This window comes from Larus michahellis, chromosome 1, assembly GCF_964199755.1.
Source record: "Larus michahellis chromosome 1, bLarMic1.1, whole genome shotgun sequence".
In the NCBI taxonomy this organism is placed as follows: Eukaryota; Metazoa; Chordata; class Aves; order Charadriiformes; family Laridae; genus Larus; species Larus michahellis.
This window is the reverse complement of record NC_133896.1, coordinates 120,253,720-120,279,872: the sequence shown is the minus strand read 5'-3', so window position 1 is coordinate 120,279,872 and position 26,153 is coordinate 120,253,720. Positions and strand designations below refer to the sequence as shown.

General features: G+C 47.6%; 1 protein-coding gene across 14 annotated transcripts in view; it reads left to right on the top strand.

Annotated features, from left to right (window-relative positions):
• TIAM1 (TIAM Rac1 associated GEF 1) overlaps nucleotides 1-26,153 on the top strand; it is a 192,261-nt gene that overhangs the window by 51,317 nt on the left and 114,791 nt on the right. For 6 of the 14 annotated variants that reach the window (XM_074600674.1, XM_074600573.1, XM_074600601.1 and 3 more), the window contains one exon: nucleotides 6,474-6,533. The exons of 3 other annotated variants lie outside the window; for them this stretch is intronic. Coding sequence is in view for 4 of the 11 variants with exons in the window: in XM_074600564.1 (XP_074456665.1) it covers nucleotides 21,238-21,262 (25 nt within the window). In the remaining 7 variants the exon portion in view is untranslated. Of the gene's footprint in view, nucleotides 1-6,473; nucleotides 6,534-21,034; nucleotides 21,263-26,153 lie in introns of those variants that run through there. 5 more of the 14 variants (XM_074600664.1, XM_074600555.1, XM_074600655.1 and 2 more) reach the window with 3 other exon arrangements.

Below are 26,153 nucleotides of genomic sequence, written 5' to 3'. Positions count from 1 at the left end.
TGCTGTTGCGATGTGGTAACGACGCAGGAATCTGGTGAAAGAGTTTATAGCTGCTGCCGGCATCTCGTTGCCCAACACTGCGGTACTGCCTGGAGACCCCTTGGAGTCGGGGCCATGCAGGCATATGGCTGCTGGAGGAATGGCGTCGGGAAGGGGGATGGTTGGTAGGAGCCACGAGGAAGGCAGGCAGCGTGGGGCAAGCTGGGCCATAGGTGAAACAGATGGCGAAGAGCTCTCAGGGAGGTGTAGAGGAGGACATGAGGAAAGTGGACATAGTGGTGGCGTGTGGCCAGCAGCCAGGCGAGAGAAGGGCTGTATCTGCAATTGCTGGTGTCTGGATTCAGGTATCAGCTGTGTTTTTATTTAAAACCTCTTGGCATACACTCAGCTGCTATTTATTATTTTTTTTTCCCCCTCCTGAGACTTTAATATGCTCCTAAACTTTACAGTGCTTGAAAACCACAGTGCAGTTAATAGCCCTGGGTGAGCGGGGGGAGCCGGGGTGGGGAAGAGGGCAGGGGGATCAGTGCTGCTGGGAGGAGAAGACAAAGGCTGGGTTTGTGGGCTGGTGGGAACATGCCAGATAAGAGAGGGAGAGGAAGAGGATGAGAAACGGATGTCGGAAGCAGTGGGTCAGGGGTTGAGGGGCTGCAAGAGGCACACCTCGGGGTCCGGCTGCGGGGGCAGAGCAAAGCAGCCCAGTTAAAGGAGTACACGATGCCGCAAGAGTGGAGAAAAGATGCAGCTCAGCAGAAGAGGCTGGGGTTACTCCTAGGCAGCTTGTAGCCTTTTTTTAAATTTATTTGTTTTTTAAATTTTTGGTAGGGCAATGTCGTTAGTGAAAGTCAGGCTTGGTTAAGGGAAATAGCTCGTTGTGGGGTGGGATGCTGTGTTCGTAGGACAAGATCAGATGTTCCCCACCAGTGCTGAAGCCAAACCAGCAATCTACCTTAGAGGCTGGTTCGGAAAAACACAGAAGAAACCATTCTGAGCAGCATTGGTGTTGAAGGACTGTGTCTGGAGCTGACTGCAGCCTTCTCCCTGTTTCTCTTGGCTTGCTTTTCAGAAAAAAAAATAATTACTTTCTTGAGCATCTGGGTGATTTTTTTTCTTTTTTGATTTTTTTTTTTTTTTAAATGCTCCAGGACTGAGTTGCTGTTGAAAGGGATAGTATTATCCCACCTTTTCCTTTGTGGGGCCCCATGTTCCCACTGCCTTGCTTGTGTCAGTACCGGCACTCTCAGGCCATGTGGATGAAAAATGACCTGGTTTCATCAGATGCAGTTTTGGGCAACTTGATTTGACTGACATGTGGGTGCAGCCATGGGGTGGCATGAAAGAGCTAGTGGGGATGTGCAGCCTTGGGTTGTGCTGTCCTTTTCATAGTCTTGGTTAAAGTGTACTCTGAGTGACATCTCCTGCCTTTCAGTTTTAGTTTTACTGTCAATATTTAGTTGATGGGGTGATCAGTGCAGACAAAAACACCTTGCAGATCCCACTTGCCTTAATCCTTCCTTTCCTCTCAGCATATGTTCCAGTTAGTGCTCCTCGAGTGGAGCTGCTGCGAGATGAGTCAAAGCATCTGTAAGTGCCGCTATTACATTAATGCTTGTAAATAAAGGACAAGTTTCTCGAGAGCGCTGCCTGCTCCATGGGCTGTCCCTGGGCTGCCGCGTCAGACCTGCTGAGAGCTGCGTATTTAGAAAGCCAGGCTGATGTTCTCACGGAGATAGAGATGTCTCGCTGGCAAATGCTGCATAGCCGGGGTTTAGACTTGCTAATGGTGACTAAACTATGAGTTGTCAAGAATGTGTTGGAGGCGTGATATGAGGGGAAAAAATGGAATGAGGTAAGAGACAGGTCTTGGGCAAGAGCACAGAAAGGGGTACTGCAGTGAAAGAGAGAGGATATCCCTGGCAGGTGAATGGCAGAACAGCATTAAAACAGGGTTTCAGTATTAGATGTAGGGGATGATGATCCAAGAAATGTGTGTGTGTGTGTGTATATATATATATATATATATATATATATATATATATATATAAAATCATGGAGGATAAGCCTGTAGGAACAGTGGAATGAATGAAACAGAAGTGGTTTAGTTCTAATTTATTTATTTTTTTTTATGCAAGAGGTGGGTGTGTTGCTGAGACATGGAGACAGCTCTATGGTGGCTCAGTTTGCTGACAAAAGCATTGAGTTGGCATGAACAGTGTTGGGCACAGGAAGGGCCATGGGCAGCTGGCAGTGCCCGAGAGGTGAGAGCGTACGTGCAGGTTGGGGGGATCGGAGCCAGAAGAGAGCAGGACAGGACAGGTTGACTTCACCCTGCCAGCAGTGTGCTGTGCTGGTGTGGTTCTACCCTACACCCCCGGCCCCAAGTGTTAGACCAAGTCACTGAAATATAGAAGGTGTTTTTTTTTCCATCTGCGCACATGTCAGCGTTTCTTGTTTTCCCCTTATTTTGTTCTTTTGCCATCTCTGCTCCTGGGAGCTCCCCTTCTGACTGCTCTGCTCTAGATGGGCTCTTTGCCCTTTAGCTCGCTAGACTTATGCTGCCATCACTTCGCAAGCGACCCCAATCCTTACGAGTGTGACATGGGTTCCCTCTGCCCTGTGGTCCTCAGGAGGGAACTGAACAGACCCCTTGATTGTGCAAGTTGTCTTTTCGATAGCATCGCTCAGAGACGGGATGCTAGGGAGATAGCATAACCGGCTCTTTCCACTCTGCTTCAGGGGGGTGGCTATTAAAAGCTGAGCTAGGAAGCTTGACAGGGTAGTGCAAGCTACGTGACGGTTGCTTTTTTTTCCAGATTTGCAGCAAGATAGGAAAAGCATTTGGACGTGACCTGTCTATAGCCTGAGATAATTTCTGCACTGGCAAACATGGGAAGAGATAAAGCAATGGAGAGCTAAGAGCTAAATCTCTTCTGTACAAATGCTAGGAGCATATGTAATAGGATTGTTGAATTGGAGTTGCATGTTTTCAAGGATAAGTACTGTATGTTGATACTGTACTGTCGTAGCCATTCTTAAATCAAAAAAAGGACTGGGGATTTAAAGTAGTTGTTGGGGATGCTTGGGTTTCACTCTGGGCTTCTAGAATAGTGAAAGAGAAGAAAAGGCCTTTGCAGATAAGACAAAATGAATCCCTAAGGAGGCTGGAGCTGTGATTGAGAGGAGTGCTGGGGGGAGAAAACAGGAGCACTCTGACCTCAACATAGTACGGTGTCAAAGATTTTTCTTACACAAAATACACAAGTAAGGAAAATGATTGTAGATCTCTAGGTGAACTTTGGTTAATTTATGTGATAAAATTTTAATTGTCTTAAAATATTTTTCACTTGTTTTTCTGTGGACCTTTCAAAAGACATATTGAAAACTGTGCACATCCCAACCTCTATGTTAAAATGCATGTTACTGAAGATCGAGTTTTAAGCAAGCTACACTTAAAAGATGTCAGAACTGAGGCTGTCTGCCTAATCTTTACTTGTCCTCTTCACACGTGTGTGCTTTGATGCAGAGTTTAATTACAGGACACCTCCTGCCTTGCCAGCAGCACATTTGCTTCCTGGCTGGGCTGGCGGCGGGCACAGTGAGGTGCTGCCTCTGACCCTGGTTTTGTTGCAAGAGGGACTTGAGGATGGGGAAGAGGGACAGGCTTTTTGTTCCTTGTTGCTCTCTGATTTGGGAAACCTGAGGTCTGCTTCTCCTGGGCACTTGCTGGCCCAGGTGGATAAAAAGCTGGTCCAGGTTAGGTCTGGCTCATGGTCCTTGTGTCTGTCACTTGTGCTCTTCAGCCCCTAGACAGGGGAAGGGAGGGAGATGCCTCATGTTGGAGGGAGATGCTTTTGGGGCAGCCAGGGGCTGGCTTTTGTGGGGCGGGAGAAGGATTTTGGCACGTGAGGCAGCGGTGTTTGGTGTGAGTGTGCCCGAGGAGCCGGTCTGTATGGAGCACATGGCGACTGAAGCTCTCCGAAGCTGCTGCCGACCAGAGCGCTGGACCGAAGCCAGCACAGCTTCTCCCTGGGGCTCCCCGCACCGCTCTGGAGGAGGTGGGAAACGGGAGAAGCTCCCAGCCCGGCCTTGGGTATCAACACAGATTTAATCATAGTGGAGCAACAGTTCTGCCCGTCATTAGGATTTACGCCAGCATGTTTTGAGGCTTTCAAACTGATATCCTTCATGCACGTGTAGTAACGCAGATATAACTTCCCAGAAAAGTTGCTGATCTACTGTTGGTCCTGCCTGAAGTCCTTACAGATGCAATCCCTCTCTTGCCAAGTCCTCCTTGCTCCACAAGGTGTATGTGGGGACCCTATTTTTAGCTGAGTTTCTGCCTGTTTACAGGGAAAGCATTTCTTTCTTGAAAACCCTGAGTCCCTGCTGAGGGCAAGCGACTACCAACACAAGGTAAATGAGCCTTTCTGGTAAACGGCCAAATGACTTTGTCCTGGCCCAGCGACTGTCGGGAGCCTCTCTTAGCCATCATGAAGGTGTATCAGGACCTGGGCTGAGTATTTGAAGCTGCTGCCTGAAGCCTGAATGAGGGTCCTGCTCCAGCCTCAGTGCCTTTCAGTGCCTGGGTGGCACGGTGGCAAGCAGGCTGCGATGAGAAGCCTGCCCACTTTATTTCTAGTTTGGCTAAGGGGATTGCTACCGTTTCTTGCTTTTTGTTGTTGCAGTTGCTAATCCTGCAGGCAAGCTGATCAGTCTCATGTGTTCTTGGCATTTGTTTTTGTTTACTTTTTGATGAAAATTCCCTTTTTGTGTTTTTTGTTTTGATTTTCCCTTCCCCATCCCTGCCAGTGCTGGTGTGAATAAATGGGAAGATGCCTTACTTTACCTGCAGCATACTGGAGCCTCACTTTTCCTGCCGTATAGTGAAGGGAGATGCTTTTATTTTTGTCAGTGGGTTGCTGGGAGAGGGAAGGTATAGCTGTACATCTGAGTTGTGGATCTTGGCCCCAAATCTACCACTGGGGCAAACTGGTATCCTTCCGGGGTGGTTGGTGGAGCTTGTGTGCAGTTTGGTGGATCCTTGTGGAGCAACCCCAGCTTGGAAGTTTTCATCTGAGAGCTGCTGCATGGGGTGATGCTGTGGGATTCGGGCCGTTTGCTCTCAGCAGTTGCCTCCTCTCTTTTTCAGCTGCGTCATTCTTTGACCGTAGCTGATACATTGTCAACTAGCAAAATATCGTTCACGTTGAATTACGGATGCATAAAACAACGACGGGCTTTTAATTGGGTGGCTATTCAGAAAGCAGGTGCTTCCTCTCGGGGTTTAAGTTACCAAATTCATCAGGGCATTTCAACTTCTTGCATTTTAAATTCCCTGATCCTAAAGAACAAAGTCATTTTCTCAGCTTTGGAGGCTGACATCTGCTTACAGGGATTAAGCGTGTTCCTGTAGTAGCGGGCACAGATTTTCTTTGTGGAGGGGGATATATTGAACAGAGTATTAAACCCCAGTACAAGTTCCTGTACTGGGATGGAAATTGCTTTGCAGGTTTGGAGGGAGGCACGTTGGAGCTTGCTTATTTATTTGGCAGATGTCTGATGACGTTACATCATCTACAGCGCTTAAAGCCTGCGAGGGTTTTGAAAGGGCTCAGTGCTTTGTGGTGGGTCGAGTGGCAATGGCAAACTCTCCTCTTCCCGTTTTCTTGTTGTAGGAAAACAACCGTTTTAAATAACGAGCTATCAGCAAGCTCTGCCTCCCACAAACCTGTATTTTTGAGATGATGTGAAGAGGGTTGGTCAGGAAGAAGGGACATAGAAAATCTCAGTTGGATGGTGCTCGGGGAGTCATCAATCAACTCAAGTTTCCAATCTCTGAACAGCATGTGGTGATGATATTTGCTGGGGATAAGTGACCTTTTACTACTTTAGTTGGACAGGCGTTCTAGAGATTTATTTTTAAAATGCATTCTGTTTTACTGCCTTAAACCTATGTCGGTGCTTCCCGTTTAGCGTTTCATGAGAGCCAGACTAAACCAAATTTGGCCCCCAAGCGTAATTTTGCTGACAGCATGCAGTCTGGAGCCAAGCTTTTTATAAAACTCGCGATCAATAGAAATGGTACAATTAGCTAAATCCAAGTCCAGTGGAAAGAGTTGCTTTTAAACAAGTAAATGTTCCCTGCAGGACTGGCAGCCCCAGATACTGCAGCCCTGAGTGCCTGGAGCTGACCGACTGCAAACCAAAGGGAAACTGACTTAATTGGGTTTTGTGGCTCTGGCAAAGCACAAACAGCAACAAATAGTGAGAAGCAATTTGGATTTGAATTATTTCCCCCCCCCCGCATTAATAGGTCAAGGTGATGTTAGTAATAAAAATCCAGCCAGCTCTTTGGCTGCCATAGTTTGGCAGAGGTCTGTTGCAGGTAATGAGGGTCACGCAGATTAACACCAGCTGTGTGCATCTGGCATGATGTTTGAAGTTGACCTGTTAATCTTTCTCTTCCATTCCAGAAGCTACGTGGGACAACAAATGTTTCCCTACCTTCCTACTTGCTTCCGTAACGCCCTCATGTGAGTAATGACTGGAGTGGTTTTGGTAAAGACTTCTACTGTTGTATCTGCAGCTCCTGCCCACCCTCCTTCTTGCTCTGCTTACTTGGCCCTTTGTTGCTCTGTGCTAGGGCAGTGCTCCATAGCCTGCAGAGGAGAACGAGTATAGAAATAAAAATGTTAAGGCTTTTTTGAAATATGCATTGTAATACATAGTGAAATGTTTATACGAAAAATCGTGTCAGCAGCTGCATGTTTTATCAAAGCAAGTATATTCAGAAATGTTTATAGAAACATGACAGCTCTAAATCTGGATAGTTGGTCACTAATCTTTGCAAAGATACAAAACTGATTAAATAAAAAAATTCCCCTGAGGCACCCTGTAACTTGCAATATATGTATGACCCAAGCTCTTAAAGGCTTCTCTCCTGCCCTTATTCTTCTCCACACTTCCTCCATGTGGTCACTCCAAATTGCTGCCAGCTGGCCTATTTGTCATGTGTGTTTGTTTGTGCTGCTTCTAATTTTTGACCTTTCAAAGAGACAGACAAAATCTGTGGCTTATGCAAATCTTTGAATTTGCAGCCAGCCTAATAGTGGCAGGGAAAAACACAGGGAGTTTAAACCACAGAAGGGAACAGATTCTGTTCTTTAGTGCCTCACTATTGACCATAGACTCTAGCACGCCTATAAAAGAGCTGAAGCCTTGCCTGTTGTGTCTGAGGTTTTCTTACCTCCATGTTGCCTTCTGCCCTTATTTCAGACATCAGGATAGGTTCCTTCTGGTGTGTTTTCAGATTGACAAATATGATCCATTTTGTTTGTTACAGGGTAAGTTAGTTTTTTTGTTGTTGTTTTTTTTTTCAACTGAGTAGTTTTGTAGTGTAGTACCTTCACAGAGACAAAAACGGAACAAAAAAAATGGATTTAAAAAAATGTCAGCATTGTAGAGAAAGAAGAATGAAACTGAAGACTGATACATGATCAAACTGAATGCGCCAGTATGTGAATACGCGGCAGAACAGTCAGTTAACAGAAAGTGATAGTGAAATTGCGTGATATTTCCAGTTTCCCTAGAGTGAAAGCATGTGCAATTTACAACGTATAAAGAAATGTTATGTGTGTTATGTCTAATACGTTAATTCTGCCAGTGCAGTATCCCGAGGTTTCAATCCCCCACAAGGTTGACATTTATATTATAAAGAGATGCATGGACATTTATTGAGGATATAGACTGACAGTGCATCATAAAAACAAAAAAATAAGAGAAAAACGTGAAAGGTCTCCATTCTTTCTTTCCATTCTTTCTTCCCTTCTCTCCCATTGCATCGTACCAAATGTTGACTAATGTCAAAGAGGCTGGCGCTCTGAAAGCTGTTGCATCTTTCACAACAAACCCTGAAGTTAATTACCTGTTTTTTTGGGGTGGGGGGAAGGAGACTGTTGTGTGTGGCATTTTCGTGCTTGTGCATGGCTTGGGTTCTCTAAGAGCAAGTCTTCGGCACTTCCAGCTTGGAGCATCCTGCCCCGTCCCACAGCTGCGTCGCCAGGGTGGTAGTGAATCAGACTGAGGTATTGATGCAGTATATAAACCAGGTATAGTTTGCCTGGTTAGCTGTAAGCTGGCCCCGTTTCCCTGCTGTGCTTCACTGCCGAGTGGTGGAGGCGTGGCTCTGAGCTTCAGCTATACTTTGAATCAGGGCCGCGTGTTCGTGCTCCCCCTCCTTGCAGCGACACAGGTATTTTCCTCATTGCACAGTACGCAAGTTAAGGGAGCCAAAATGGCCAGAAAATAAAAACGTGGTGTTTTACCCAGCTGTGTTTTGTGAGCTGTGGGGCTAGAAGAGGGCTGGTGGCTGTATGGAGGTGGGAACCGTGTCGGCAGCACGTGGCAGCCCTGATGTGGAGTCGTTTAAGTGGGGTGAGGGGGGGCAGGGATGGGGGGCAGGTGGCTGCCTGAGGGTGCTGTTGGCCAACAATGCACGTCTTCCATCTTGGTGGAGAAGGGATGGCTAGATGACATGGGAAATTACAGCCAAAACTATAGCAGCGCCTAGATACATCAATTTGGACTGAAAGCCCAGCCTGGAGACACTGTGTTTAATAAAGCTGCATCAGAGATCTTGCTGTCTTTTACTTACAGCTCTAGCGGACTTAATCAGTGAAGGTGTCCTGTGGCTAGTGCACATCCTTATTTCAATTAATGATGTTTGGGTGTGATGAATTGAAAGGCGCTAGGGTGGATACAGCCATCTACACTTCCTTCGGCATGTTTCTTTGTTATCTCGCAGGGACCTCTGACTGCCCACCTGCACCAGAGTGCTAGTTAGCAGCAGTCTCCCCAGCTTTCAGTGCCTGTTGAAGTAAAGATATGTCACCGTTCACTCCTACCTAGCAAAACCTATATGCATGATGATCAGCTCTAAGCAGGTAACTGGAGCTCTGGTTAACATCAAGGGTGTTTTTGATGCATCTAAAGTTAATCCCATGGATAAGTCTTCTGCTGAGGAAAGATGGGCAGTTTCCAAGGCTGCAAGGTGCTTTGGTGCACCTTGCTTAATGAGAGCAAACAGAAGTGGAGGTCACTGGTAGCCCATGGAGCACAGTTTCAACAAGATTTCCTCTTGTGCAGAGCCATGTTCATCAACGATGCCCCTCAGAGGCTCTGACATAGGGCGGAAACTTCTCTTGCAGTGTGGTGCTTCCTGCCACTCCTTCACTCCAAAGCCCAGTGATAGATGGACATCCTTAATTAACCCTTCCTTGCCAGCTATAGGGTTGTGCTTTTTTCTGTGGATTTTAGAGCTTCTTCACTTGTGTCCTGCAAGCTGATATCCCAGGAGATACCTTTTTAAGGACCAGCCAGAGATCCATGCTGAGAGTGGGGTGGAGAGTGAAGAAGAGGAGCATCTCCCTGGAGATGCCTCTGGATCACTTGTGCCGCAGGATCACCTGATGGGAAGAGTGCAGGAGACCTGAGGCCCTGCTGTGCTGGCCCGACTTCAGCCGGCCTGACCTCGACTGGTCTCCAGATAGCTCAGCTTGCTTTTGCGGAACCCCAAAATGTGGAACGTGGTCATTTAAGTTTGAAGAGTTCCCTTATCTGTTGAGTGTGGCTTCACTGGGGGAAGTGGGCCAACTGATAAAAGTAATTTCTTCAAGTTACTGAGTGCAGCATTCTCGACATACTTAAGCATACAATCTCTGATTACTGCTTTTGTGAAATTAATGCAACTGATGCAACTATTTTATTGCTCTGCAATGTATTTCTGTGTTCTCCTTGCCGTTGCCCTATTTATTGACACTTTCATACCTACCACTATTCATACCATGCAGCTGTCCCACTCTGTAGGGGAGTCGGGGGTGTGAGGGATAGAATAGGGGAGAAATAACTTCGGTCACACAGACTTATGTGGAGAAGGATCTGTCCTTATACACTGATATCTCCCAGAGCTTCTTACAGTTGGAACAGTGACAGCAGGCAGCCTCGGAGTCCACCTCCCAAATGTTGTGTTTAATCACAAATCGGGCTTTAACGTTCAAGTAACAGACAAATAACTGGAAAGCTTCATAAGAAATAAAAGGAACAGGCAGGACTTTAAAAGGGGGTGGAGGGGAAACATACAAATGAGGAAAATTAATCAGCAGTTCTAGAACAATTATGGCTTTCAGAGTATGAGGCTTTTGCCAGTAACAGTGGCCAGGTCTCTGCCCTTGACCTTGTTTAAGCAGTTAAATCTGTATATGAACTCTTAGTCTTATGGATCACTCAGAGAAATTATGCACCTCTGAGCGTTCAAAACCACATTTGTGCAAGTATAAAGGCATGGTCAAGAGGCAGTGAGTGTGTAATACCATGAATGTATACCGATTGTATGTATCGTGTGTCAGCGTTGCCACTGGTTTGCAAATACTCAGGAGTGGGCTTGCAGGAGCAGGACCATTGTTTGAGTATCATGAACCATATATTCTTTGCCTGCTTTGTTCATAATGAGCTATGGCCTTCTTCCAAATAATAGTTTGGAACAAGATTTGGAGACTTTTTACTTTCTTTTAAATTTACTGGTATCAAAAGAAAGCCAAAGGTTTCAGACTGCAATTCAGAGAAGACGCTTCCAGTTGCTTCATGCTTTCCTCCTGCTCTTGTTCTGCACCTCCTTTCCTTCCCTGCTAACCGTGAAAAAGAGCCAACTTTTAAACAATGTTTCCTGGTCATGCTTCTCAGTTTCTTGTTTTCTTAATAAAGGGAGTCTGAACAATTTCCTGTAATTTTGATGCTTTTCAAAGCGAAATGCGCTAGTGGCATTTCTCAATACTATCCTACCTTAGCATGGCTGTGCCACGCTTTGCTCTTGGCCTCCAAGCTATGTACAGAAATCCTCACAAAGTTCTTCTGTTGTGGGTTGGATACGAGGGTGTAGATAGATGTGTGCTTTGCGGACTGCTAGGGACTCACAGGAGGTTGCCGTCCTGCTGCCGCTGCGTAGTACTGTAAACCTCTGGAAGTCAGTGGCTTTCAGGTTTTCTGGGAAATCCATGTTCGTGAGTGCTTGCGCTGTTTTGGCACTCACTGTCATCTGGTTTAGCAGAGAACTGTTTGCTTAAGTGTGTCCCCAGCTTCCCTGGACTGAAACGGGTTGGGAGTGCTGTGGCTGGCCCTAGAGCTAAGCTTATAGGCATCTTTGGCAGAACGGTGTGGAAGGAGGAGGATGCAGCTGTCATGGTCATAGGCATGGTTTGACTGGATCAAACCCTTCCACAAGCTGTAAGGAAGCTTCAAGGCAGCGTAACTGGATGGACCAACACTGATGAAAGGCTTATCTCCTCTTGATGTGGATTTGTCCTCTCTGCCAGGCACAATCCTGGGCATTTGACTGATGATTGTTTGGGAGGGTGCCCCTAAGCTTGGGGTCAATGAGCCTCTCATGTGGGAGGGGACATGTGGGGGTCTCTGCTCCAATCTCCTGCCCAAAGCAGGGACACCTCTGGGACCAGACCTGGCTGCTCAGGCCTCTTTTCCAGGCAGGTCTCGAAACCCTCCAAGGACAGAGACTGCACAGCCTCTCTGGAAAACATGATCCCACTTCACTTTTCACCTTGAGCATCTTTATGGTGAAGATCTCTGTATATCCAGACAAAACTGCCAGTGATTCACTTCATGACCACCTTAACACAGTGTACCCAGAGTTGGTATGGGCACCACCAATATGGATGCCTGACAGAGACCGTAGATGGACACAAACTACGCCTTGAAATTAAAGATCTGCTTGTTATGAGGAGCACAGCACTACCACAAGTAGATGGTAATATAGTTATGTGAGATGTGACATGGCAGTGAACAAGGGGAGTATAAATAGGAAGAGTAAGAAAAATAGCATGCACTTTCTGATAAAACTGTGTTGTCTTTCAATGGAATAACTTGATGTGTTTTTTTTTTTTTAAAAGGGAAAAAGACCTATGAAGTAGCAAGAACAAATTAATGGAAAAGGAGAAAAAGGGAAAGCACTGAGACATAAACCAGAGGGCTGTATTTACTTAAATCTCTGAGAGACCTCTGGGGACGGCAAGTCCAGTTGCGACAGCCCTCTCTGCCAGCTGTAGTGTTTATAACCTCAAGTCATCCTGTGAAAGTCAGTGGTGGGAGCCCTCTGAATGGAACCTGAAGTCAAGATCTCTGCTCATGTCAGACAGCTTTGGGTCAGGCTGCGAGTGAGGGGTGTGAGGTCAGGTCCACCCTGGAGTGAGGTATTAACTGAACAGTGTGATTTTGTGTCATGCTTGGGTCTGGGGATGTTGAAACCATGTCGGGGCTTCTTTTCATTGAGGTGACATTGAGGGAAGTTTGTTTACCATCGGGCTGTAAAGATTCGGGAAAAAAGAAATAAATTGGAGCTTATTTTCTAAAAATGAGAACACGTGCAGTCAACCAGCAACTTTTATTTTTATGCAACATGTCTAAAGTAGATGCAGGTCTGCCTACTTTCTTAGTGTGCATCCGTCAGAAAGTAATAGCAGCAGTTTATGTTTCTGAACTGTTTTTTTCTGTGAGGGTCTTGGAATACTTCACGGGGAGGATCAGTTGATGGAAAACAGTGCCATTAGCCTGGATCTGCCCAGTGGTCTGGTCTGCAGCATGGCTGGTGGTGGGAAGGCGGCTTGAGGGCTTGTGGCAGGAGCTTCCTGGGCCAGTCTCATTCCCAAAGCCTGCTTTGGGCTGTGCAGGCAGCTGTGCAAGAGCATCCTTGATTTTGCTGCATGCTTTCATGGAGAGTTTAGAGAAGCAGACTGTGTGCATCTGCCTTCATGACTCTTCCTTCTCCTGCCCATCCTTTCGGCTGGATTGTTCCTTTCCCTGACTTGCCCATTGCCACCACTTGACAGTGAGCTGTTGAGAAAGCGTCATGGCTTTGGATGGGTCAATCACACCTGCACTGTGAGGGTGGAGGTGTCAGTGACATGAAGGGGGTGTGTATGGATGGCATTGATGCTGCCATAATCTTCTCCTTCAATATAAAGCTCAGTGTGGAAGGGAGGGAGCGAGGAAAGGTGAGAGTTGAGTGCCTGGACAGAAGAATTACTGGAAGGGTGCTTTCTGTTGTGCCAATGGAGTTAGCAGACATTTATAATCCATGCTTGAAGCTGCATGCTCAGTTTGTGAACTCTGTAAAGAGGCAGTCGCTTGGTTGTTTCCTTTGGATCTGCTGGGGCTGGAGGGACTTTTTGCCCCCCTAGTTCCTGCCTCCAACACATGAAGAGCCCACGGGAACGCACCTGCACGTGCTTGCGGTCAGCCTTTCTCCACCCAACAGGCAGGTGAGCGCTGGAGGGAGCGGGCAGGGCTGTCCTTGCTGGGGGTGCTCCTCCGGCTCTGGGGAAAGGATGACAGAGCCACGGACTGTAGTCTCTGTGGGCAGGGTGGGGGAGATGGATGGGGATGGTGGGTGTCCGTCTGTGGCCAGTGCATCCTCTGCCGCCTGGCCTCCCCTAGCTCTGTGGCTGTGAAGAGATTTCTCTGTGAGCTGTGAGAAGATGCCTCCTCTGGGAGGAGCAGGGGGAGACTGAGCCATTAGAACAAATTTTGGGCTTTGGTGTGTTGTCTGTCACACTCCTCCTGAGAGCAAGGGAAGAGACTGAGTCTTGGTCTCATGCTGGTGCAAGCTGGAATTTATCCCTAGAGTGAAAGGAGTCATACCCATGCCAAGTAACGTGTGGTCAGGTGCTCAGTCAGCCCTGAATTCACACCCTGAGTTCATGGCTGCGAGTGCGTTTCATCCTGTGGCAAGGAGTTAGAAAATGCAGTCGGGGCCAGTGCATGGAGATGTGTGGGGCTGGGATGATAACTAAGGACCCCCTGCTCGGTGGCCCCAGCAGAGCTCTAGGAGAGAGGAGCAGTGTGATTCATGGTCTGATGGTATGGGAGATGTAACCAGCGGGCTCCCAGCTCCCTCTTCCTCTTTGATGTCCCAACCCTGTGCTTGGGCAGCTGCGTGCTTGGCCAGGGCGGAGGACCCATCTGCCCGAACTCTGCCTTTTTTTATTCCAGCAAGGCCAGTTTTCACCCTAAGCTGTCCCCTGAACAACCAGCAAGCCACTGTCCTGCCACAAGCACTGGTACACGTGCCAGGAGGGGAGTGCATGGATAGAGTGTGAGATCTTTCTTTAAGGCAGCATGGACTTTGGTAGGTTTAAGCCAACTATGCCACTGTGGTTTTTTCGGTACTATTGGGCTTTATACTGGGGCTGGTATCTTCTGTCCTCTCACCATTGGCATAAAAACATAGACAATAGGTCAGGTGCTCTAGCTGACTTAACACAAGCGTGTTTTGAGTCAGGATTTCACCCTGGGTGAGCAGGCTGTGTCTGGATCAGGTGTTGGTGACACAGGACCAGGGCATCAGTTGTAATCCTGCCTCTGCTCAAGGACTGAGGCCACGAGCAAACCGCTCACTCTCCGCTTGGCTGTGCAGAAGATGGGGATAATACTTGCCGCACAGGGATATTGTGAAAGTTAATTTGCTAATTATTTATAAAGCACATTGGAGTGCTGCTTCAGTTCTACACAGTGTTATGATAACATCTAATTAGTAATTCCTTATGATGCTTCATTTTCTTTCTGCTATAAATATTGGCCTAATATAGGGACAACTCTGCCTGCGCTAGTCATCTCAGTGAATAAGCAAGCTTGATTTGGTTTGTAAATGGTCTCTCTTTCCCCCCACCTTCTCTTATGCCATCTTACCCATAAAAACAATGTCCCCTTTGGTGACCTGCTGCCTGGCTGGCATCTGTTGGCAGGGTGCTGCCTGGGGAGAAGTCATTCCTTGAATGGAAATGTCAGCCTTCTGGCAACCTACTTGCTTTTCCTGGGCTTTCGCATCCTTCTCCAGCCTCGTGGCTCTGGGCCCTTTGTTACTGGGCTGGGGCAGGTGAGAGATGGCAGGAGGGAAAGGAGCAGCTGCTGTGGGATGATCTTTGCCCTCCATTTCAGTGGGATCTAGACCAAGAGCTGGGATAACAGGATGCAGGATTTTCTATCTTCTCTAAGATAGACATTCTTTCTTTCTTCCTTTGCATGTGTTTGCATCCTATATTGTGCTGCTGTATTTCATGTTGAGTGCAGCATCTTGTTTTCACTTCAGCCAGGGCAGTTAAGAGATTTCACACAGCAGTGTGTTGTTTTTCCTTCTCAAAATAAATAATGCTCAGGGACCTTTGCTGTACATCACACGTTGCTGGTTTTACCTGGCTTTAAGTGGCTTTGGGCTCTCTTGAAGGTGTGAATATCCTGTATGATTAATACTTCAATGCAGTGAATCCAAAAGCTTGTGATACCTATTTTTAGTGTTGAAAAATTTTGACAACTAATGTAAGCCTACGATATCCATCATTTGACAGCATCATCACCAGCGTACAGCTTGTCACTCTCATTGTGAGCTGATTTTTCCAACGAAATTAAAACTATTGGCAGGGATGAGGTGGAAGTGTGTCAGAACGCAGCATGAAAATGACAGCAACTACCGCCTAGTTTCTTTCAAAGAAACGAGAGGAGGTGTTTGGATTAGAAGTCTTGAATAAAACGTTCCTCCTTGAGCCTTCTCATCAAAAAAGGAAACAGTCCCTGCTTTGTGTAACTCTGGCTTATCATTGCGCCAGGCGGCAGTTGTGGTAAGGACTGACCGGGCTCGTGGGCACTGCTGCGAGGCTTGTGCAATGTGGGGTGTCGCAGCGGTACCCGCTTCCCCAGTCAGGGGGAGCTGGGTTGGAGCCACCACGCACAGCCAGATGACCCTATAAAACCATCCCAGTGCTGGGGAGGAGCAGAAGCTCGTAGCAACTTTGGATACATGTGTCCATGCATGCTTGCATGCCTGTCCAGAAGAGCTTCACCATTGCGAGTGTCTTCTTGAGGCCAGATGACTAGAAGCAGGCCTCTTCTATAGATATTAGAAGTTATAGAGGTATATATAGATATATAGAAGCTGTAGATGCCCCATCCCTAGAAGTGTTCAAGACCAGGCTGGGCTTTGAGCTACCTGGTCTAGTGGGATATGTCACTGCCCATGGCAGGGGGGTTGGACCTAGATGATCTTTAAGGTCCCTTCCAACCTAAACCATTCTATCATTCCATATTAATCCTGTACACACAGAGGTGTTTCACCTGCACGCACTGGATGGTCGCAGTAAAGAGAAGGAGCCCTACCTTTGCCTGTGAAGTTATGTGCGCTGAGTGTCTGCAAGTAACGTGCCCCGAGTATGCACTGCAAAGTCGGTGTGAGAACTGCCAGCCACAAGCAGCACGGTGGAACGCAAGCCTTAAATTTTAACTTGTGCTTGCTCCAGAGGTGGTTCATGCCTCTTGTCATTCGTCTTGGTTTCGCAGGGCAAGGGTGCTGGCTCATCGCCAGCATCCACTCCCTGTAGCTCATTAGAAACCTTTTTCAACTACCCTTGCAGTATAACAACGGGGATCAGTTTTCCCATGAGTTGATATATCTGCTGACCTCTCCAAAGGAAAAAAACAACCCTGTAGTTCATTAGCTTACTTTTGTAGAGGCTGAAAGGGAACTATTTGGCCCTGAACAATACCTGCCTTTCATAGCTCCCCTCCTAATCCCAAATAGAAACATGAGGCTGAGAAAATCTTTCTGATAGCAGGGAGTATGGATACATTCAATCTAGTATAATTTTTCATGGTGTTAACATTCTTGAATTGTCAAGGGCTGTTTTCCACGTTTTTATTGGACAAGGTGAAGGTAGGCAGCGTTAAACATCAATTTTAGGGGGTAGAAGTGATTCTGATGGCGGTGTGATGGTTTTCCACCAGTGCCCTCTTGTGAGCTGTGAGCTTCTACATCACAGAGATCCAGTTTGAAAGCTGAGGCTTGAAAAGGAAAAAAAAAAAATACAGCTGAAGTCAACTTTCCTCCTCAGTTTATCATTGAATATAAGCTGGCTCAAGCCAAACTGTGTCCCCACCTACACAGAGACAACCCTTTGTTTTAGCAGTATTGTTGGTCACAGTCCTTCCTGCCAGATGCATGAGGCTGCGCAGGCACAAGTGTTGGTGTTGCTTCCAGGGGAAGGGGGTCAGCAGGGTGAACGGAGTGCACAGCCTGGCCACATCATCCATGGTGATGTGCAAGACTCGGCTTGAACTTTGAAGCCCAGGTTGTGTTTATAGGGCTGTAGTTTACAGTGTTCTGTGAAAAAGGAACAAAATGTCGCAGTAACGTGTGCCGGGGTGCCTACCTGTGCTGCCAGACTGGTCTGTGGTTATGGGACGTTTGGAGTAGCACCAAGACTGGCGTTGGGTATCAGCACCTTGGTGTTCCTCTGGGGTCATTCCTGGCAGATGATAAGTGCTTGTTGGGCCTTGGGTCGTGTCCTGAAACATGCTTGACCAAAGCAGGTGATAATCGTGGTGGCTGGGACCATTAGGAACTGTACCATGGCTATAAAGACTTGAAGAAAGACCTGAGTGGCTCCAGTTGTCTGGAGGATGGAGACAGGATGCTTCTCCTATGCCATCTGTATGTGCAGGTGGAAAATAAGACAGATACAATCATGAATTTTTGAAGCACCTTGGCTTTGTAAATTAAGCCGTAGTTAAAGAGATATGGTCTGTGTAGCCCTGTGCAAGCGCAGCCGATGCTCTTCATATCTTATGTTGCTGCTGTGTTCAGGGTGAGTCACTGTACTGAAGTGACTCCCAACCATTTTTCTGCCCAAAGTGATAATCCATTGTTAAAATGATATTAACTCATGTGTGCTAATTAGCAGGTGTGCCAGGGTGTGAGAAGCCCAGGATGTTAATTAGCGTCGATAAGTACACCTTTATGCAGGATGCAGGCTTGGCTTGTGTCTGGTGGGAGTCCCTCTCCGCGCCTTTCACCGCTGAGGACATGCTGTCCTGCAGTGGACCATGGCACACTGGGGGGGACCTTTCTCCTGTGGTCCCTGTGGTGGGGTCTCCGCATCTCAGCTGCATATTTGGGAGGGCCTGTGGACTCTCTGTAGGGTTGCTGGGATTTTTCCTGCTGACACTGGAAGAAAAAGGGGCTTTTCCCAGTGGTATTGCCTTTACTGAGCTGAGAAGGGGAGGGTAAGCACATGCCGCCTTCTAGCTGCAGGGGTCAGCTGATGGCCACTTCTTCAAGCTCCTGGAGGTGATGTCCCCTCCAGTCGGCCAGCTCAGCGGCTGGCCTGGTTGTCTCCAGCCCGTTTTGGGCAGAATGTGCTAGGTTGTCTGAAAACAGGTTTTGGTAGGTCTTCGCTAATCACTTAGCACAGGAGAGCATTAAGATTTATATAAGTTGGCTCGCGGGCCTTCAGGGGAAGCCCACATCAAAAGGGCGTGTATCCAAATGCGTCAGCCGAGCCGGGGTGACGGGGCCAGGGCCTGGAAATGCCTGTTCTTCTGCAGCAGCCAGGCGTGAGCTAACAAGCCACGGTGCTGCCCGGGAGGGCTCTAGGCAAGGCTGTTGTCAGCCGGCCGCTCTGTGCCTTCCCCCAGCGACTGGGGCCGCCTGCTCCCTGTGGCCTGGACCCTGGCGGCTTGCTTGCCCCCAGCCAGGCTTCCCTGAAGGCCTGTCATCTGGTTTCTCAGCAAAGCTTTGGAGGAGGACAGGTTGGCTGGTATGTGGCCAGGGAGAAGGCTTCCCTTGCCTGTCTCTCCAGTCCCTCCTGAGGATTGCAGCAACAGTCAGATCAACCAAATCAAGTGCTGTATCTGCAACCCCCAAGATCTTAGCTACGTGATGGCACCTGTAATTCTTCTGTGCATCTCTCTGCATGCATCAGTCTTGCTATTTATTACTTGCTGTGTGTTACTGTGGTGCTATGGGTCATGATAGCAAGAGGTAATTGCTGCTTTTCTTTTATCCATCTCCACTGATTCAAAATCTGCCGGGGATCTGACTGACTTGGGACTTTCTGACTTATAACTTGGTTGTCTTGAAGCTTTCTGAAAGCAGCCCTTACAGGGAGGGGGACACATGGAGTTCAAGTTTTGCTGTGTACCATGGCGAGGATCTGCGATAGGGGAACAGTGAACCAGCAGGAAAAGATGCCCCAAACTGCAGTGACAGAATGCAAATCGACCTAATGCTGGCAGCAAAAGGGTGTGCCTCTCTTCGTCGTCTTAAGCTGGAAAACAGTTCAGACAATCACTTGCAATCTGTCGTAGTAAGCATATATGTTCCTCCTTTAGGACTGGCGCATAATTGCTTTGTATCTATGGGAGCTTGTGTGCACGCATGTCTGTGTATACGTACACATCGGTTTCCATGTAATGGCAAAGCCGTTTTGATGGGAGCAATTAAGGGTGGGTCGTGTCGGAGCTCTGAACGTGGCTTTGCCTCTCGGGCTGTTCGAATGGGTTGAAGATGGTGAGTACTGGCCGTGCCCGAATGAACCCGAAGGCAGGCAGCAGCAGCCCCCGTCGCCTTCTGAGTCACTCGTGGCTCACCAGACCTGCTTGCCTGCTCGGGCTTTGCTAGTTACCGGCGCCGAAAACTTTTGGAGGAGGCAGTCCGCTCCCCTAGGCTTTCTCCCGTTTGTTTCTCCTGCCTGGCCCACAAATAGGAGCTGCTGTCTGTGCGCATTTGGTGTTCAAATTATCCGTAAGGCTAAGGATTGATCATTTTAGTGTTTTCTATTCCAAATGGTGTGTCTGGTCCCATCCCTCCTTCCCCCTCTTCTGCTGCCGAGGTGGAGGACTCTGGTGCTTATAAGGAATGCCTGAAGCCACGGGGGGACCTGGTGCTTTCTAAGCGTGGGCAGATATATCAGAAACATCTGACGCTGCAACTACTCGGATGTAAAGTTAAAACAAACCTGCTGTTTGAAGTGGGCTAAAGCTGACTGCTGTACCAGGAAACTTGGCTTGTGTGCCTGTTTCTGATAATGGGGTGTGTAAGAATGATTGCGCTGCATCAAATCACTTCTCCAGCTATCTCATCTCTGGCTGGCCCAAAATAGTCATCTCCTCCCATCCTCTCCTCCAGCATCTGTGTAACCCCATAGCCTCACTACAGCTGTTTAATCACTGCAGTCGCACAACTGAGGGTATAACCCTGCGGGAGAACTGGGCTCCTGCACATACCTTTTGCCATTTTATTTCTATTTTCTTTTCCTAATAATTTTGTCCTTTTTCCAATTTGTGGTCATTGCTGGGCTGCAGGCAACAGAACTGCAAGGATATGATTATCACTTAATACTCCGTATTTTTGAAGTATCACACAGAATTGTAAATGTTAATTTGTTAATTAGTTTGATTTCTATTTGTAAAAAATACTTACCCTGTTGTCTACTTCATTCTGAGAGTAGTTTGATACCTGTTTTTCTTCTCCCATAATGAGTGCAGAGTCAAGGTAGGGGAAGTTGGCAGATAAACACAGCTGGTTTAGGTTTTGTATTGGTATTTCTTATTTATAGCAACCATTAAACAACCCTGCTTTTGAGGACGATGCTGCTCAAATCCTAATCCAGAGACAGTTATGTGGAAGAAGTGAATTAAGTTAAACCAGATCCATGAGTAATATTTAAATCCCTGTAGTTCCTGATCCTGCAAAGACTTTTGCACCTGTGGACAGCTTAGTGGGAGGCAATTGCCTGTATGCTTTGAACACATGTCCTCTTACAGAAGCACGGTCCAGGTACATACCCAGGGAGAGATCCTCTGGGACTCCTAAGGGAGTTGAGGGAAGTGGCAAAAGGTGCAGAGTAAGTCAAAAGTTTTTTATTTTATGTCACGCTGGTGAATTGCTTCCTGACAATGCAATGAAACACCAAGGACGATGCAGTGTAGCAGTGTGAGGACGGTGACCAGGCGGCTGTTTCATGCGTAGCTGATGTGCAAGTCGCCTATGTAGGGTGACTGGGTATTTAAATTCTTGGCTTCTCTCGCAACTTGCCAGGCTGGTGAGTTAAAGTCACCCCGGAGGGGTGTCCTTAGGAATTCAGATTTCAGGAGCCAGCGGGGCTGAGTGGCAGCTCGTCTGAAGCCTGCGACGGGAGGAATTAATCAGGAGAGGGAGGGAGGAAAGGAAGGAGGGAGGGAGCGATGGCAAAAACCCAAACCTTCAAACACACCCAATTGACCCATCTCATCTTAGCATGAGACTTAACGAGTTACACCCACTCTGAAGCAGAAGGGGAATGAAACGCTGGCGCTTCCTCCTTTCTGTTACAGGCAGCCGGGGCTTGGGAAATACAACAGGCAAAGATGTTTGTGCTGTTGATGATGAGCGGTAAGCTACTTCACGAACGATACTACCTTTTGCTTGCGTTGTGTGTGCTGGGCTGGGGGGAAGGAGAGCAACTGAAGCTCAGCTAAAGCTGGGAAAATGTGTTTGTGGGGTGTAGTATCATTGTGTTGTCTTAGACGCCGTGTGTCCAGGACCCCCCATAAAGCTCTTCTCTCCTAAATTCTGTCTTTCCCCAGTGTGGATGGAGGTGTTGCTTTCTCTAAGTCACGTTTAATCAGGTCGTCAAGTGGTGTTTGCTTTTCCAAGGTTTGCACTGCCGGCAGGTAGCAGAAGCACATTGGGTTCGTTGTAGACACCGAGAGCTCAAACTGATTGAATGGGAGCTGGGGACTTAATAGCTAAATTCCCTAAGAGAGAAAATGTAGTATCATGTTACTTATTAAAGATGCTTCCCTTCTCCAGCTGTCTGGCTTTATTTTCGGTAATTACAGGTTGCCATGCTCTTTAATTGTTGAAAATGAGCCCCGTGAAAGGTTTCAACTTGAATTGAGCTCTGTTAGAGGTGTTTCTGCGAGGTGGGGAAATCTGAAACGTTGTGACGGGCAATGCTGCTGTGCTTTTCAGTAAGAGCAGGAGCCTGGGTTTGGTGGGGTTTCGCACTTGCCGAAGATCTGATAATGCCACAGAAGCAGGGTCTGCAGGAAGTTTTTCCGTATCAAGTTGCTGATTTTTCTCCTAGTTACTTCTGCGATCGCTTACCAAGTTATTTTATATACCGGTTACTATCTTTAAATCTAAATTGCCTAATTCTTGGGTTGGTGACAGGAAATGTGAGTACAGAGCCCTGGCCCTGCAATTACTGTGACTAAGCATTAGGGCTAATAACCAAGCAAGCACCGTAGTCTCCCGGCCCTGCTCTTCCCCCAGCAAGCTTGGCTGCTGTCAAGGGGCTGGCTCGCCATCATCTCCTGGCTCGCCATCTGACCCGCTGTCTTCAGGCATGTTGTAGGAATGTCGGATATGGGCTCTGCTTCCTGAGGGGCACGGGCTTGCTTTCCTACGGGCAGAGTTCAGAGCTGATTCAGAGCTGCGCTGCAACCCATCAGCCATGAGTAATCCTCCTGTGCAGAGGCAAAGTATAATGCGCACCTTTTTTGGGGGAATTAAGTCACAACAGCTGTAGCTGTTGGAAATGTTAGTGCTTTAATCGTTTTGTTTAATATACCAGAAAACCCATTGTCAAGGCAGCTATTAATTCACATTTTCACATGTGATTAGTGCAGTGGAACAAAGGAAGCAGGTTTTGTGGGTGTTGGTGGGTTGCTTGTTTTTCCGCAGTCCTTTTGGAGTTAAGTGATCTGTGCATTACAAAAAATATGTAGAAGATTGCAATGTCATTTACGGCAAACGTAGCTAAGGAATCAAGTGCCGAAGTGTGGCATGCCTGGTTACACTTCCCAGGGGAACTTGCTCTTTAAAGGGTGCACTTCTGTTTTTAAGTGGGTTCCAACTTGTTTTGAGGCAGAAACACTTTATTTTTCCAGAATGCCTGTCAGAAAAAAACCCTGCCAAACCGCGAACTTGCATCATTTAAGCATTTTCTTGAGCTTTATGCTTTTGCTCTGGGAAATCAGTGGTAGGGCTCCCGCTGGCGTCCAGGACATAGGAGAAGCATTGATTTTTGCAACATTGCAGCAGTGGGAGCAAGCCTACTGGACATCGGTCTTTGGAGCAGACTCAGTTATTTTTAAATGGAGTTACACATTATGGCTTGAGTTGCAGGTAATGGCTATATGAAAATGAACCCCAAGGAATGCAAAAGAAAATGCAAGGAAAATGCAGTTTCCTGCAGGATCAGTGACCTGGACTGGCCTAGCATGGGGTCCAGTGAATGTCTGGGCATCCTCCTTGCAGAAAGCTGGGGCGGGGGGGGGGCTGGTCGGAAATGGGAGGTCCCCACCTGGGGCAACAGATTGGCTTGGGTGTAAAGCGTGGCCACACCGTGTGTGTCGAGGCCCCGTGGTGTATGGCAGCAGTGAGCCCTTTATTGCTCCCCCTGCGCTTTGGCTCTGACGCGTTAGCTGGTGCTGGTCTTTTGCCATGCTGCGAGGATTAATAGCACAAAAAAATAAAGGGTCTTTGGTGGGGGGAAAAAAAGAGGTCACCAGAATAAAATATCATCTCCTAAACAATTTATTTAAAAAAAAAAATCCAATGCAAAAGTAATAGTGGCGTCAAATCTTTAAAAGAATTTGGCAAGAAAGAGGACGACTCTCTACTGTTATGTCTTTCTCGGTATTATTTTGTTAAACTTGCGACTGTGTGGTGTGTTCCAGTGAGTTTTATGGCCCAGTAATCCATTGCTGGATGAGAGGAATACATTATTTATAGATTAGAGTGTTTTAACATCCTAGCATGGGGTTGTTTAAGGAGGTCAGAATACAGCACAGTGGAAATGGGATTAGCCCAGCTGTGCTGCAAACAGTGCAGAAGCGGGGCGGGGAAAAAGGGAAGTTATCATGTAAATATTTATATTCTTCTTGTGCCTTGCAAGGCATAGGTCGCATAAGATTTAGGGGTTTCTAGAACCAGAATGTAGTTTTTATCTTTATTGGTTGCGGCATCTCAAATTCTAATTGAATTGTAAACAAACAGGAACATCCTTTTTCCCTGGCTCAGCAGGCTTGCTCTCTGCTGCTTGTTTGCTTTCTCCGTGGGATGGTGTTGAACGACTTGAGGAAGAGGGAGCATTTTGTGATAACTAACAAGCCCCTCTTCCTTCCAGGGGGGAACTCTTGCGTGGTTCCCATGGGTGAAGCCTCCCGCCATGCTCAGCTCCGTGCGCCGGTCCTGGAAATCCATCCCCATCGGCCGGCGCTGTGGCTGGTGCGAGAGGCTTGTGCGCAAATGGGTAGTTAGTTGATTCACTGCAGAGTGCTTTTAATGTAATTGCTTTTTGAAACTTACAATTACGCTTTCAATAAGAGTTGGAATGCGATTTTCTCAGGTAGCTTAAACAGCCCTCAAAAAGCAAAGCAAATAAATGATCCCAGCAGTGGCCAGCAGTGTAACGGGGTGCCCATTAGGTAACATATGCATCTGGGGGCCTGCAGGCTGAGGGGTCCTGTGTAGCTGCAGTCCTGTGAAGGCTCTCTGCCCTGAGCCCTTGCCTTGGCTCAAACACAGCCTGCGCCGGAGGCTTGGTGGTCTCACTGCTGCTGGCGCCCACAGCAGTGCCCGCTCTCCCTCGCTGCCTTCCATGGTCTTCACAGGAGAGATGTCTCGGGTGGCAGGTGGGAGGTTCGCTCATGGGAGACCAGCAGTGGTTTAACTCTTGTCTTTTCTAGTGTTGTCTAGAGTTTTATCTAGATTACTGGGTAATTAAGAGCTCAGACTCACAGAGTTGTTAATGGAGTTTAACAAATTGCCCAGCATTAGCTGGGCTGCAGGAACTGCATGCGCGCTGTTGGGAGCATAGCAAGTGTGCCGTGGTGCAACTTCACCAAGAGTGGTGTAAGATAAACTGCATTCCCGTGCATTGCCATAGGTGTACCTGAGCGACCACTAACAAGCAGCACCTCTGTAAGCTGACTGGGGCCTGACCACAAATCACCTTGCATACATACATGCTGCTGCAATGGCATGAGTGTTTGCAAGTGGGGACATTTCAGGAATGGTTTGGGTCTGTCAGAAGATCGGACATATGGATTACTTGTGGACATAGGAATGTATGAAAGTCATGGCAGGTCTGCTCTTCTGCGGAGGTAAGGGGGTAGAGGTGGTGCTGGTTGGGTGGCCATCGTGGTGGAAATGGTTGTATTTGTTTCTGAAGAGGCAGAAACATTTTTTCCTGTGAAAGTTGTGCTGCATTTCTATTTCGGTTTCCCCTTCCAAACAATTTGGAACTGGTGGGCTTGGTTTCACATGATTAGTGCAAGAAGAAGCCTCACTTGTTGAGGGGATTTTATATTGGATAATAAGTGCAGAAACAGCACTTGAATAGCATTGTTTTTATGAAACAGTATTTTACTTTTTCCCCCCCTCTGTATCAATACTTGCAGTGCTAGTGTCATTGCCCAGGTGCATTTTAGCTTATGGGGATGGCCACAGGGGTCTTCACAGCTGCTGGCAGGGAAATGTCTCTTTCCCATAGGATTTGAGCTATTGGGGTGGTTGTCCTGGGCGCTGGGGGTGACCCCTCTGAAGATAAGGCTCTCTGAAGTAGTCAGTGTAGAACACCAGCGAGTCGGATCTGCAGATGGATGAGTCAGGGAAGTTGCCAAACCTCATCTGTAGCACTTTGGAAGCTGGGAAGTGGTGCTTGGAAGCCTATAAAATAGCAGAGATGGGAGGGGAAAAAGGAAAGTGTGTAGATTTTGTATTAATTCCTGCCTCCAACATTTTTGGAGGATGCAGAGAGACGCTCATGCCAGTCTCTTCTTCCATACCCTATGTTGCTGTGTGGCGGCTGAAGATACGCCAGCAGCAGTTGGGCTTTGGTGAGCCGGGGCTTCACAGCTCGTATTAGAAACTGTTGTAGCAAACTCTGAAAACGCAATGTTGTGACTTTCCCAGGTGAGCAAACAGCCCTCTGTGGTCCCTCTAATCCTCAAGTCATTGGGAAAACAAATAAGCATTCTGCTGTCTGCTTCCCAGCTGAAAATTGCCTTGTTATTCATTTGCATTAACCTGGGCGGGGAAGGTATATTCAGAGTGTGCTCCAGGGCCCTTAGGCATTGAAATGGAGACAAAGACTCCCCCCTGGGCAAGGCCAGGGCTGGGAAGGGAGGTGGGAAGCTGCTAGGTGCAGCTGCCTCCCTGCACAGGGGCAGGAAAGGGGCCAAAACCCTGGTCAGGACAGGAGCGATTTTGGTCCAGGTCTGGGATGTGCAGAAAAGGAGTATTTAATGGTTACTACAAAACAAAATTCACT